The sequence below is a fragment of the Crinia signifera genome, chromosome 1 (genome assembly GCF_055691185.1).
Source record: "Crinia signifera chromosome 1, ASM5569118v1, whole genome shotgun sequence".
Classification (NCBI taxonomy): Eukaryota; Metazoa; Chordata; class Amphibia; order Anura; family Myobatrachidae; genus Crinia; species Crinia signifera.
In genome coordinates, this window is record NC_139217.1 from 456,572,553 (window position 1) to 456,588,685 (window position 16,133).

Sequence of the window (16,133 nt, forward strand, 5' to 3'; positions counted from 1 at the left end):
TCCTAAACAGGATTCGCTGCACGCCGCCAGTATTCACATTGAATACTGCCCATTGTCTGCCCATTGTACACCTTTACCACACCCAGAACAAAGCTTTGTGCCATACTAAAAAGACCAAGTGGCTAGCGAAATCCGGCGGCCCTCGTGTCCCCCTAGAAAGGATGTCAAGTCCCCTGCAATCCCCACAGCCCCCACAACCCACATTTAGCTCAATGGTAGGGATGGCTATTGACCATCGATGATTCAGAATAGTTTTGCCTTCAGTGGGGGAGAACCAGATAGTTTCCCTCCATCGATGGTACAGCTTAACCGAATAGTTTTTTTTTTTTTTTATCATCAAAGGACCAGTACAAAGAGATTTGCTCCAACCCCAAACCCTATGAAGCACGGCCTCCAGGTTCTGATTGGTCTGTGGGAAAGAAAATGGATGACCATCTATAGTGTACATAAAACCATCGATGGTCATCATTGCATAGTGAGCAACCATTGATGGTCAGCCATTGCATGTATGATGTCTGGTTGCACTAATGCCATTGATGGCACCCATCAATGGCAATGGCAGCAATGGCCTATAGATTGTAAGCTTGCAGCAGGGCCCTCCTACCTCCAAGTCTGTCTGTTGTTACCCAGTTTGTCTTATCACTGTCTACTATTGTAAAGCGCAACAGAATCTGCTGCACTATATAAGACACTGTAACGGAATCTGCTGCGCTATATAAGACACTGTAACGAAATCTGCTGCACTATATAAGACACTGTAACGGAATCTGCTGCGCTATATAAGACACTGTAACGGAATCTGCTGCACTATATAAGACACTGTAACGGAATCTGCTGCACTATATAAGACACTGTAACGGAATCTGCTGCGCTATATAAGACACTGTAACGGAATCTGCTGCGCTATATAAGACACTGTAACGGAATCTGCTGCGCTATATAAGACACTGTAACAGAACCTGCTGCGCTATATAAGACACTGTAACGGAATCTGCTGCGCTATATAAGACACTGTAACGGAATCTGCTGCGCTATATAAGACACTGTAACGGAATCTGCTGCGCTATATAAGACACTGTAACGGAACCTGCTGCGCTATATAAGACACTGTAACGGAATCTGCTGCGCTATATAAGACACTGTAACAGAATCTGCTGCGCTATATAACACTGTAACGGAATCTGCTGCGCTATATAAGACGCTGTAACGGAATCTGCTGCGCTATATAAGACACTGTAACGGAATCTGCTGCGCTATATAAGACACTGTAACGGAACCTGCTGCGCTATATAAGACACTGTAACGGAATCTGCTGCGCTATATAAGACACTGTAACAGAATCTGCTGCGCTATATAACACTGTAACAGAACCTGCTGCGCTATATAAGACACTGTAACGGAATCTGCTGCGCTATATAAGACACTGTAACAGAACCTGCTGCGCTATATAAGACACTGTAACAGAACCTGCTGCGCTATATAAGACACTGTAACGGAATCTGCTGTGCTATATAAGACACTGTAACGGAATCTGCTGCGCTATATAACACTGTAACGGAATCTGCTGTGCTATATAAGACACTGTAACGGAATATGCTGCGCTATATAAGACACTGTAACGGAATCTGCTGCGCTATATAAGACCCTGTAACGGAATCTGCTGCGCTATATAAGACACTGTAACGGAATCTGCTGCGCTATATAAGACACTGTAACAGAACCTGCTGCGCTATATAAGACACTGTAACGGAATCTGCTGCGCTATATAAGACACTGTAACGGAATCTGCTGCGCTATATAACACTGTAACGGAATCTGCTGCGCTATATAAGACACTGTAACGGAATCTGCTGCGCTATATAAGACACTGTAACGGAATCTGCTGCGCTATATAAGACACTGTAACGGAATCTGCTGCGCTATATAAGACACTGTAACGGAATCTGTTGCTATATAAGACACTGTAACGGAATCTGCTGCACTATATAAGACACTGTAACGGAATCTGCTGCGCTATATAAGACACTGTAACGGAACCTGCTGCGCTATATAAGACACTGTAACGGAATCTGCTGCGCTATATAAGACACTGTAACGGAACCTGCTGCGCTATATAAGACATTGTAACGGAACCTGCTGCGCTATATAAGACACTGTAACGGAACCTGCTGCGCTATATAAGACACTGTAACGGAACCTGCTGCGCTATATAAGACACTGTAACGGAACCTGCTGCGCTATATAAGACACTGTAACGGAACCTGCTGCGCTATATAAGACACTGTAACGGAACCTGCTGCTCTATATAAGACACAGTAACGGAATCTGCTGCGCTATATAAGACACTGTAACGGAACCTGCTGCGCTATATAAGACGCTGTAACGGAATCTGCTGTGCTATATAAGACACTGTAACGGAATCTGCTGCGCTATATAAGAAACTATAAATAAAGCAAATAGGTAAAACCATTGATGATCATCCATTGCATAGTATGCAACCATCGATGTCGGGTTGCACTATTGCCATTGATGGCAACTATTGATGTCAATGCCAACAATGACCCTCCCTACTCAAAGGACAGATTGCGCCAACTCTCCGCTGCACAATGCCTATAATACCGCCATTGTGCAGTGGGGGCGTGGCCGAAATGGCGCAATTGTTTGTGCCACACCCACTGCACAGCCTATTTAGTCCTGCCCCTCCCCTTCTGATATTGTGGAGATTAGAGATATTTGGGAGCCTCCCAGCAAATCCAGGAGAGTAGGCAGGTATGATATAAGTTTTTATGGAAAAATCCGTGGTTCAGTATCAAACAAACAATGCATCTGGTGTCCGTAAAAGGGTAGCATGTGTATATTTTAACTGCATACAGCAATGTAACTAAAACATCATGCACATATAGCACATAAAGTACAATACATATCCTTTAGCAGAATATAAACTCACTTGTATACCACTAGCAGAGCTGCCATCAGGAATTTTGGGGACCAGGACTCATTTCCAGTCCAGGCCCCGGGCCTCCCCCCTCCTCACATGACTTACTGTAACCTGGCTCCTGGTCCCCCATCTCCTGTTCCCAGTGGCGTAACTATAGAGGGTGCAGGGGATGCAGCTGCTATGGGGCCCGGGGCTTGGGGGGCCCCATGGCAGCTGCATCCCCTGTACCCTCTATAGTTGCATCCCCTGCACCCCTTTTAATTTTTGTCAGGTAAATGTTGCGTGCCCCGCTCCCCTCCCCCTTACCGAAAGACGGCAGCGCATAGGACTTCAGTCACTGCAGGAGACCAGCCGCTGGGGGATCCGGGGCTAAGGGACCAGCAGCCACTGCGGGAGCTGAGGCACTGAAGACCAGCTATTGCTGGAGCCGCCACCGAGGCAGAGGAGACCACCTGCTGCGGGAGCCGAGGCACTGAAGACCAGCTATTGCTGGAGCCGCCGCCGAGGCAGAGGAGACCACCTGCTGCGGAAGCCGCCGCTGGGGGAGCCGGGGATGAAGGACCAGCCGCTGGGGGAGCCAACGCAGAGGAGACCCCTGGCTGCTGTGACAAATGGGGCCGCTGAGGGACCAGCCGCTGCAGGTGCCGGCGCTGGGGGCAGAGGAGACCAGCAGCTGGGAGATGCGGAGCTGAGGGACCTGACATTGACTACGCAGGTGAGAAGGAGATGGAGCCCAGGAGTGGGGGTGGACTCACTGACAAAGTCAATTCTTTTCTAACCCATGCTCTCTCCCCCTTGCCTTGCCTCCCCTGTCTCACACCATCTCGCCCCACACCCCTCTTTTTCACTCTCACACCATCCCCTTTCTCTTATCTCTCCCTTGCTCTACCCCTGCTGTCTCTCCTTTTTTCTCCCCTGCTTTCCCTCCATGCCCCCTCTCTCTTGCATGCTCTTTCCCCTGCCCCCTCTTTCTCTCAACACTCTCCCATTCCACCTCCATAACACCTCTCTTTATCTTTCTCTGCCCCTAGTCTCTCTTTCTCCTCTCTCTCTCCTCTCCACCTCTTTCCACATGCTTTACCTCTCTTTCTTTTCTCCCTCTCTCTAAGGGCTATTTCACACACTCCGGCTCCTGCCGGACGGTGAAATCCCGCACGGCTAGGAAGCCGTGCCGCACACTGTGGTTTACAATGGGGACGGGGGGATAGCCACAGCCCAGCAGCCGTCCCTTCCAGTGGTGGGATTTGGCTGCAACCGGGCGGCCCGGCCGTGGCCATCCTGTGTGAATGGACACATTTGTATCCATTCATAACTACGGTGTGCGGCACGGCTTCCTGGCCGTGCGGGATTTTGCCGTCTGGCAGGAGCCGGAGTGTGTGAAATAGCCCTAACAGTTTTTTCCCTCTCACTGACAACCACTCTTTCATGCCCTTTCTCTCCCTTACACAGCAGTGATGTGTAGAGAAGCCCATAGGCTTCTATAGCGTAGTCCCCCCCCCTCCCCCCACACACACTTTAGTGCAGTAGAAATTGCGGTGTTTTTACCGCATTTCTACTTTAAACCTGGCCTTTGTCTTTCACGCCCCTCACTGTTTCTTTTGCTATCCCCCCAACATCCTCGTAGTGATAATGGGGGGCCCCTTTAAATTTTTTGCTATGGGGCCCATAAAGTCCTAGTTACGCCCCTGCCTGTTCCGCTGAGCTGCAGCCTGGAGGTCGCTGAGCGCAGGCTTCTTCAACTCAGGATGCCGGCGGCCAATTAAAATGCAGCACCGGCTGGTGAGCCAATCAGAGTTCGCTTATCGGCAGCCTCTCTGATTGGCTGCCTGTACACGAGCTCCGAATGGCTCAAAAGCCGGTGCAGCATTTTAATTGGCAGCCGTTGTTCAGCGCACTGAGCGCAGCGCAGTGGTGGCAGTCACATGACTTCCCCTAAAAAGCCTGTGCACACCTGCGATTTCCTTGACGCTCCCAGAAAATATCCGATTACCACCCCCAAACGCCAACTTCTCGTCAACCTTAAGGACAGGGATCAAAAAAGTATCAGGATTTTATCGCAGGACGGCGTCGCGCATGCGTACTATGAGCTGTGCGCATGAGCAGTCTATTGATTATCGCCTGTGAATTCGCAGCCGTGCAAACAGGACTGAATAACCCCCATTATCCTAGCGAAGAAAGTTGAGATCAGCCAAGACTCCAATACACATGGAAGAAAACGCATTCCGCATCTTTCCACAGAGCGGATATGGTACTTGTTTCCTAGCACGGCCACAATCGCGGGCATCGCGGGTAATTTTTAATGGTCCACGATGCGACCGACGCGATGCCCGCGATTTCCCATTGAAATGCATTGAAAAAGTCAAAATCGCGTCGGTCGCATCGTATGCGGCCAAAAAAAGCATAAGATGGTTCCAACGCGATGCCCGCGATTTCCCATAGGGAACAATGTAAAATGCCTTAATTTCACCAAATCAACATAGGAAACAATGTTAAATGGGTCAGAGAACCCCCAAAAAACCCCTGACCAGTGAAATGGCCCCCCAAAAATAACGCCACCCCACGATCAACGTCAACCCAAAGCGTGGCGAGCGCAGCGAGCCCGCGAGGGGCGGCGGTACGCATCCTCACCCAGAGCTATGCCCCCTACTAATATCTCTATCACTGTTAACAACACCATCATCTCCCCTGTTCCCCAACTCCGCTGCCTGGGTGTCACTCTTGACTCCTCCCTCTCCTTTGCACCCCACATCCAAACGCTGGCCCATTCTTGCCGTTTCCAGTTACGCAACATTGCTCGCATCAGGCCCTTTCTCTCACAGAGTGCAACTAAGCTGATCATCCACTCATTGGTCATCTCACGGCTTGACTACTGTAATGCTCTTCTCACCGGCCTTGCTCAATCCCAACTAGCTCCTCTCCAATCTGTCCTCAATGCTGCAGCCAGGCTTATCTTCCTCTCCCGCCGCTCTAATTCTGCTACTCCCCTTCAACAAAATCTGCACTGGCTTCCATTCCCCTACAGAATCCTCTTCAAACACCTCACACTCACCTACAGGGCCATCTCTAATTCCATTGCTCCATATATCTCTAACCTCATCTCCATTCATACACCCTCCCGCCCTCTACGGTCAGCTGACGACTGTCGTCTCTCCTCCACCCTGATCACTGCCTCCCATGCTAGAGTACAGGACTTTGCCCGTGCTGCACCCCTTCAGTGGAACGCACTCCCTCGCTCCATTAGACTCTCCCCGACCTTGCAAAGCTTCAAACGGGCACTGAAAACTCACCTATTTATCAAAGCGTACCCTTCCACTGCATAAACCAGCTGGTTCTCCGACCCCTTGCCTGTTTCCTGTTTACATCCTGCTATCTAACCACCACCCCCTCGCTTGCACCTCTTGTAATCTGTCTGTCGCCCCTTCCTACTAGATTGTAAGCTCCTCCGAGTAGGGCCCTCTTCCCTCCTGTTGTCAAAGCCCACTTCTCTTCACATTTCACTCACAGCTCTCCTTTACTCCAACACTCAGTGACCATCTTCATCTGCATACTCCTCTCCATCATTGGCCTCAAGCCTCTAGTTGTATGTTGATTGAATCCTCACTACTTATATCCAAGCTGTAATGTGTATTGATCTGTGGCGCTCTTTATTTGTACTGTATTTTTGTTATTTATTCAATGTTATGCCAAGTTTTGTTTCCCTGTATTGTTCCTTTGTACGGCGCTGCGAAACACTTGTGGCGCCTTATAAATAAAATTATAATAATAATAATAATAATCCTCCGACCTTTTCATACCCCCACTATCCACGTCGGCGTGGAGTTGAGAATAGAATAGTGTGGCAAGCGCAGCGAGCCACCGAGCCCGAAGCGTGGCGAGCGCACGCGGATACCTGTGAAGCCCGCGAAGGGACGTGTTTACCGGTGAAGGTATCCGCGTCCCCTCGCGGGGCGCGCTGCGCTCGCCACGCTTCGGGCTCGGTGGATCGCTGCGCACGCCACACTATTCTATTCTCAACTCCAAGCCGACGTGGATAGTGGGGGTATGAAAAGGTCGGAGGACGCGTACCACCGCCCCTCGCGGGCTCGCTGCGCTCGCCACGCTTTGGGTTGACGTTGATCGTGGGGTGGCGTTAACTATTTTTGGGGGGCCATTTCACTGGTCAGGGGGGTTTTTGGGGTTCTCTGGCCCATTTAACATTGTTCCCTATGTTGATTTGGTGAAATTGAGGCATTTTACATTGTTCCCTATGGGAAATCGCGGGCATCGCGTCGGTCGCATCGCATGCGATTTTTTAGCCTGCATGCGATGCGACCGACGCGATTTTTTTACCTGCGATGCCCCAGATCAAGATCGTTGTGGCCGTGCTAGGAAACAAGTACCGCGGATATAATTCCGCCTATTGACAGCTGATCAGCGAGGATGTTTTCAGGTATACAGTTAATCAAACAGAAATATGTAATTATTACACACGTCCTGCCATGTATGCTTCTATTTATTGCACCATAAATTACAGCGATGACCCTATTGCTCACCAGCGTGGAGATAATTCATCAGCCAATATAAGCTTGTAAATAACATTTGTCAGCTATGTAGAATTGCATATCCCAGCAGTTTTGTGGGTTTATGTTTCTTCATAAATAAATATTCATGTTTACTGTACCGCAATATCCAACATTTCCACTCAGTAGTCACGTGGTACTGAGGTCTGCTCCAACTGCATTTACAGTAGGTTAGATTTCTCTCTGTTTTCTATTCCATGTTGTTTCACTTTGCTTAGAAGTCATTGAGCCCAGATTCTGTGGTGGGTTTAAATAATAAAAAAAAGAGCTTTTTTCTTTTTTTTTAAAAGATATTGTGGCTGACAGTTCAAGGGATGTACACTCCCATGTGGCACTGGCCACGCCCACACTGCATTATTCACACCCACTATGCACTGGCCACACCCTATATGCTTCCCACAATAGGCCCTTGATCCTTTTTGTCTCAGTCTCATGACTTCTCTTTGATTTCTTCAAAGCCCAAATCTGTCCAGGCCATAGTGGTTTGGAGGGACGGTATCCAGACAATAAGCTTCACCTCAAACTAGCAAAATTTGCTCAGACCCTCCCAAAAATGCTCAGCTATGTGTGCAAACCACCACCCTTCACAGTTATTCACCACCTTGAGGTGCGCTATTCATGATTGTTCTTAGGAAAGGCCGGATGTAATGATGTCCATGTTGGGCGGCCTTGCGCGATGCCTGACAAACTCTGTTTTTTTTGTTTTTTTTAAAGAGGCAATCATTTACAAGGCAAAACCAGGCCTTGTAAATGATTGCCGCTTTAAAAAATACTATTATATTGACAAATAATACCTAACACACACAGCTGTTCAGAAACAGGGAAAATGTCAATTTACGGAGCAACTGTTTCCAATTTGCTGGAACAGAAAGTTCTGTCCCTGCTTCATTTGGTTTTATACACTGCTCAAAAAAATAAAGGGAACACTAACATAACACATCCTAGATCTGAATGAATGAAATATTCTTATTTGTTCTTTACGCACCAGCATATGGTCTCACAAGGGGTCTGAGGATCTCATCTCGGTACCTAATGGCAGTCAGGCCACCTCTGGCGAGCACATGGAGGGCTGTGCGGCCCCCCAAAGGGTACTTGTGTATTTTGGCGGCGCCCAATTTGATATTAATTATTTAATGATATGTATAACTACACCACCTTGTTCACCACCCTTAACAACACCACTCATGGGAAGAGGCTCATACAGAAATTATTTTTATATGCAGAATTATTGTGAACAGGTGAAAAAAAAAAAAAAAAAAATGATTGGTACTCGCATTGGGCACCAAATTATGCCAATGTATCAGCCGTTCAATTATGATCTCAATATCGGGATATTCTCCCATGAGGCATTGGAATGGCCTGGCTGAAAATTTATTGAGGTGACATTTGTACAAAAATATTTTTCCTCTCATAAAGGAGAAATTCATAAAAATATACAAGCGATTTGTTTTTACATTTATATTTTTTACAAGTGAAAAGAGTGCAAAAATGTGTTAATAAAAAATTTGGCGAAATATCTGATTGTTAATAGGTGACTGTCACGGCGGGTTTACCACAGCATATTGGGCCTTATTCTGATCGGAGCGGCCAAACGTGCGTACGTTCGCCATTACCGCACGCTAGCCGTACGTGGCCGTTAGGGTTAGGTCCACCCACAAATCAGCCGCTTACGTACGGGCAGAAATACCGTAGAAGGGGAGTGGCGTACAAATGAGCCTACGGCAACGTACGCGGACGGCCCAGCCCTTACACTCCGACAACTGGCGTACAACTGAGCGTACGGCGCCGTTTACGGACGTCTTTCGTCCGTCTTCCCAACGACTTCTTGCGGAGATCTGAGCGTACGCCAGCTTGCACGGACGGGTCCCTATTGTTTTCAATGGAAAACTCAGCTTAAGTCACCGCTCGTGAGAGTGAGCGTACGTCCGTGCACGCTGGCATACCCTTCACATATATGGACCTGCAAATCTTGCCTTTCATCTATAATTAAGAAAATTAATTAATTGATTGAATTAATTAATGTGCAAAATAGTGGGCATGGGCTTAAAACATTGCTGAAACATCCTTTGTAGGTGTTAGATGTGGTTTATGTTATTGTATCATAAATACAAAACCTATGTTTGTATTAGAGTGAACACGTTGACACATGTCGACTTGTGTAGATTGAGTGTGCTACTGCGTAAAGTCTATGAAAGCACGTAGTGAATGTGTCTAACTGTTTAGCAAATACCTACCTTAGCGTATAAAAAGATTCTTACCTTAAATTAAACAAACCTTTAAATGTGGAGAAGTATAGAAACATAAGCTTCCAATGTGTCTGCGTGCTGTGTGTGTGGCTTGCAGGCAGTGAAATCATGGTTTGGACTTAATTGACTGCAGCATTGCTTATTACATACAGGTGTATGTGTTTGAGTAGTAATCAGCGTTAATTAGCCAACTCAGCCGCACGCTGGCATGCGGTATCTGTAGGGGTGGTTTGAGCTGGCGGTTGGCGGCCGCCTGTTTTGTGTCCGAAATGAACGGTGCCTTAATCGATCGTGCGGTAGTAGCACCGCTCATTTTTGGTGCACACCCCCGTGTACGCCCATATTTACGCCCATTTTCCCTCATTATTTCGGCCGCTCCCATCAACACGCCCCTATGCCGCCCCATTACCCGTACACTCGCGTACAGGTTTTTTCGCACGTTGAGACCCCGGCCGTGAGCGTTGTGGAGTGTTCGCGCCGGCGCATTAGCGTATCTGCACATGCGCAGATCATGAAAAACCCCGGGACGTACGCGTACGGCCCGGCCGCTCCAACCAGAATAAGGCCCATAGTTCTGTGGTTTATATGGGCAAAATTGCCTACATTGATATGGTGCTCCGGCCGTGTGTCATATAGACAGTGAACGGACCAGATGAGGGGGTGATTGACACACGGCCGGACAGTAGGAATGATTGGAGACTAAGGGAAATCAGCTATTTTTCCCCTATTATAACTGTCTATTCTTGGGAATTCCTGATATTTCTCTATAGAGATAAAAATACAATAGAGCACCATATCAATGTAGGCAATTTTGCCCATATAAACCACAGAACTATATGCTGTGGTAAACCCGCCGTGACAGTCACCTAATAACAATCAGATATTTTGCCGAATTTTTATTAACCCATTTTTGCACTCTTTTCACTTGTAAAAAATATAAATGTAAAAACATATCGCTTGTATATTTTTATGAATTTCTCCTTTATGAGAGGAAAAATATTTTTGTACAAATGTCACCTCAATAAATTTTCAGCCAGGCCATTCCAATGCCTCATGGGAGAATATCCCGATATTGAGATGATAATTGAACGGCTGATACATTCACATAATTTGGTGCTCAATGCGAGTACCAATCATTTTGTTTTTGTACCTGTTCACAATAATTCTGCATATAAAAATATAAAAATAATTTCTGTATGAGCCTCTTCCCATGGGTGGTGTTTTTAAGGGTGGTGAACAAGGTGGTGTAGTTATACATATCATTAAATAATTAATATCAAACTTGTACCAAGTTGTGCCCCGACAAAGAGAGTCATCCTTTATTCTTCCTTGTGTGAGTACAGTAATTTATGTCTCGCGGGAGCACCACCAACTAGAGACATTGTTGGGATGTGGCAGGTCCATTTACATTGAGTATGTTGTCTGTGCTAGTCCCTCGTTCCCTTTTTGTGACATGCTCAGTGTAAACCTGCTTTCATCTGTGAAGAGCACAGGGCGCCAGTGGCGAATTTGCCAATCTTGGTGTTCTCTGGCAAATGCCAAACGTCCTGCACGGTGTTGGGCTGTAAGCACAACCCCCACCTGTGGATGTCAGGCCCTCATACCACCCTCCTGGTGTCTGTTTCTGACCGTTTGAGTAGACACATGCACATTTTTGGCCTGTTGGAGGTTATTTTGCAGGGCTCTGGCAGTGCTCCTCCTGTTCCTCCATGCACAAAGGCGGAGGTAGCGTTGCTGCTGCTGAGTTGTTGCCCTCCTATGGCCTCCTCCATGTCTCCTGATGTACTGGCCTGTCTCCTGGTAGCGCCTCCATGCTCTGGACACTACACTGACAGACACAGCAAACCATTGCCACAGCTCGCATTGATGTGCCATCCTGGATGAGCTGCACTACCCGAGCCACTTGTGTGGGTTGTAAACTCTGTCTCATGCTACCACTAGAGTGACAGCACCGCCAGCTTTCCAAAGTGACCAAAACATCAGCCAGAAAGCATCGGAGCTGAGAAGTGGTCTGTGGTCACCACCTGCAGAGCATCTCCTTTATTGGGGGTGTCGCTAACTGCCTATAATTTCCACCTGTTGTCTATTCCATTTGCACAATCCTGTGCTACGGAAAACTAGCTGTTTTGCATATGGCAGTTTCAAACGAATCCTGCATTGATTGCTCTGTCCAGGTAGGTTGGACTGGCCCAGCGGATTATTGAGGGGGGGAGGGGGCACCCCACATATCATAGCATTCCCTGGTGGGTCATTCATACCCCAGTTTAGGGGTATATTTACTTAAGGGTCTGTGTTGATCGATTTAAAAATCAAACTTAATCGCCACATACTTGCCATTCACAGAGAGGGAAGCCTAAAAGTCGACATTCCTGCGCTACCTCACCCGTCCCAAGTACAGCAGGACAGTCCCGCTGAAAATGGCTGAAAATGTTGGGAGGTATGCTAGAACACACATTTACTAACGCTTAAAAATGAATATAAAATTAATCTTCCAGTAAATGTGTGTTTTAGCCGTGGAAGCCTAACGTCAATGAAGATTGATTTTAAATCAATCAACATTGACACCCCCCCCAAAAAAAAAAAATAGCCAACAACATCCATCATCAAACTTGGGTAAATACACCCCCAGGACTCTATTTTTCTCCTCACAGGCCGTAGTTTTTCCCTTACTGCAGTTTCCGTTCACATAAAACCTCTCACTATTTTCCTGCACGCCGGTTATTACAGAATATTATTTTTCTATTGTGGCGAAGGCTGTTTTCTGACCTCATGCTTAAACTCTGGGCTCGAAATTCAACACAGCGCGTGGATCAACGGGCAATTATGTGATGTTACTGTAGATAGCAGGAAAAGCATTTATGGGGCTAAACATTAGCATTAATCCCTGGGCCAGTGAAATGACTAGAAAAGCCGCATTATTCGTTATAAAGTGCTGGCGAACAGGCGCGCTGAGTCTAACTGTTCCTGCAATTGGGTCTTTGATAATTATACCTGAACTTCCCCCCTTACACATACTACACATTCCTTGAGATCACAGGGCGCCAGTGTCTTTTGAATCCACACAATATTTTTTTCATGTACACATTTCGATTGCCACCTGTTATTGGACCGGCTAGAACAACAGGGTGAGGAACTGAGATTGTTAACAAAATGCAGCACAATGGGTATTATTGACTTCTCCGATAAAAAGAGATGAATTTATTTGTGACCTTGCCCTTGTAATTGGAATAAAAAGAAATGTTTTCCCTGTGTAAAAATACCAGTGTTTTACAGCCAACCGATTGGCTTTCTGGCGCTTGACTGGTTTCACAGTTCGAGATGAAATTAGTCTTTTTAAACTGTTGTTTTTTGACCAACAAGTTCTAAGAGAAAAAGGTCAAAGATGACAAGTGAGTGAACTCTGCCTTCCAAAATTATTTTTATGCCCGTCGGTGTCTTTTTATTTAAAGAGCTATTCAAAAGATTTGAATAAATGATTTGGGTGGCAGACACAACATTTCAGATCATCCTGACTGACCGGTGTCAGGGGTTATTCCCGGTGGCAGCTGCAGCGCTGAGCATGAAATGTAAACATGCATGGGATTAGTTATGTACTATGTGTGCTGGATGGTTTCCCCCGGGGATCAGATGAGCAGAAGTATAGTGGCCGGCCCCCAGAATCCCATTGGCTAGTTCACAGGTGTTTGGGGGCAAGCTTAGGAGTGTGTGAAGCATGCTGATTCCAGGGTGTTACCACTATATTCTATTTATGTGATCCCCAGGGGAACCATACAGCACACGTTACATACATGACCTGGATTGAGCTGGATTTCCCACAAATCCATTCACGGGCCTCACCATTGAATGATTTCCCAGTGTGCGCAGTCTGTGCGTAGCCCAGGACTTACTTAGCAGCTGTGACAGAATCAGGCTGATCAGGGGTGGAGCTGACATCACATGACTTCCCCTCACACACCTGGTCACACCCCTTGCCATTGAATGATTTCCCAGTGTGTGCGCAGTCTGTGCGTAGCCCAGGACTAACCTGGCAGCTGTGACAGGATCAGGCTGATCGGAGGTGGAGCTGACATCACATGACTTCCTGTCACACACCTGGGCACGCCCCTCACCATTGAATGATTTCCCAGTGTGCGCAGTCTGTGCGTAGCCCAGGACTTACCTGGCAGCTGCGACAGGATCAGGCTGATTGGGGGTGGAGCTGACATCACATGACTTCCTGTCACATCTGGGCACGCCACTCACCATTGAATGATTTCCCAGTGTGCGCAGTCTGTGTGTAGCCCAGGACTTACTCAGCAGCTGTGACAGAATCAGGCTGATCGGGGGTGGAGCTGACATCACATGACTTCCCCTCACACACCAGGCCACACCCCTTGCCATATAATGATTCCCCAGTGTGCGCAGTCTGTGTGTAGCCCAGGACTTACTCGGTTGCTACAATAGAAACAGTGTGGATCAGGGCAGGAGATGACATCACACAACTTCCCCTAAACGCCTGGGCACGCTGCGTTTTCCGTGACACTCCCAGACATTTGTATTCTCTGTCATGTCCACGACACATCATTGCATGATTATATTGCGTACAAATAGGGGAATTTAAACACAAGCCTACGATAGCACTGCAGGGTGTAAGTCAGGGTTGGATTAAGGTCTGTTGGGGCTCTGGACAACAAAATTTTGGGCCCCCCCTAGCCTAGGATACGGGGTAATCAGGTGGGATGAGCGGGGTAGGTCCCCCCTGGAGACAGTGTGACAAGAGAGCAGGGCAGTGGGAAGCTGCGGGGCTGGCAGGTGAGTGGGAGAATATGGCATCTACCTTCCAGCACTGCTGCAAGGCTTCCAACTGCCGCTGCGGCGGAATGGCAGTGGCGGGGTCCCTGCGGAGGATGGGAACTAGTTCCCATTTGCTGCTGGGTCCCTGCGGCGGATGGGAACTAGTTCCCATCCACCGCAGGGACCCCGCCGCTGACCGTGCAGCCCCTGCCCGCCCCACGCTACCCGGACCCCAGGGACACTCTGCCTGGACCCCGCTGCCTGCCAACCACCCACCACCCACTTGGAGTGTGGGGGCCCCTGATGTGTGGGGGCCCCGGTGCGACCGCCCCTAGTCGCCCCTTGGTGTTACCGCCACTGGTGTAAGTACAGATACTACTTACTCCTGGTGCAGATATGTACTAAGCCTTGAAGAGCGATAACGTGGAGAGAGTAACGGTCAAATCAACTCCTTACCGCCATGCTGCAGGCCTGGAAAAAATGACAGCTAGGAGCTGGTTGGTTGGTAGTTTGTATCTATCAGTCCAGCTGCTATACAGTGCAGTTAAAAGCTTCAACATTTTGAGCCTGCCAGCAAATGGGCTGAATCGCCCAATCATACTGCTGCCATTATGCTGATTGGGAATGCAAATGAGGTTTTCCTCTGTTGTAAATGCTAGCGCACACTGTGCTTTTCTTCTCAGTTCAAAACTATCATTAGATGAGCAGATTCCAACAAAAGGACTCAGAGTAACTAAAATGTTTTCCATTTGCAGAATCCGGGTTACACCGGCAGCAAATCTTTCTGCAAAGACCTTCAAACGTGGCAGTTGTTGAAGGACAAGATGCGGTTCTGGAATGTGCTGTGTCTGGGTACCCAACGCCGACCGTCTTCTGGATGCGCGGAGAGGAAGTCATTCCAGCAAGGCATGTACTAATAGTAATACAATAGTTAAAAATGGCGGCTATTGCAATGTACTTTCACTTTGAGCTGTGACAGTTTTTAGCCTACAAACTCTCCACCCTACCCACAGTTCCTATCTGCTCTTACCCCCATTCTCTGTCTTCACAGCTCCCTTTCTCTCATATCCAGCAAGTTTCAAAGAGATCAGTGTCCCTGCAAAAATTGATTTCACTTTCTGTTATGGCACCTTTTTTTTTGCACACAAAGGAGTAATATGGTCCGCCGCGTGGACTCTAGTGGTCAATGGCGGTATTTCACCTCATAGAGGTGAAATGTACAATAAATGTTTTATACCATATGTAGGAACTGTAACTAAGATCCCCAGCATAACCAAAAGATACAAAGAAAAGCAGCGCTAGACATATATTAAAATAATTAAAAAATTACAATTGGATTGACTTTTCACCATTTTTATAAGAATAAAAAACACATATTACAGAAGAAAAAACAGCACTGATATTATTAGTAGCTGGCTGTGCGTTCCTAGATTGCCATGGAGAATATGAAGCAGTCTTTAGATGTCAATGTGTATCATATTATATAGTTACCGTCAGCCTTTTAACAGGGTGAAACTGTCAGTCCCTATGCAGGGCCCCCTGCCTACACAACCCCATCTCTCTTGGTGCTCCTTACTGATAACGTCAGGCGTGATGACATCTTACCTGACATTTGTG

The 16,133-nt window shown here is 47.4% G+C and overlaps 1 protein-coding gene across 1 annotated transcript in view; it reads left to right on the forward strand.

Annotated features, from left to right (window-relative positions):
- DCC (DCC netrin 1 receptor) overlaps nucleotides 1–16,133 on the forward strand; it is a 611,994-nt gene that overhangs the window by 313,635 nt on the left and 282,226 nt on the right. Inside the window, exon 4 of the mRNA XM_083151819.1 lies at nucleotides 15,272–15,422. Within this exon, the coding sequence (XP_083007945.1) occupies nucleotides 15,272–15,422 (151 nt within the window). The remainder of the gene's footprint in view (nucleotides 1–15,271; nucleotides 15,423–16,133) is intronic.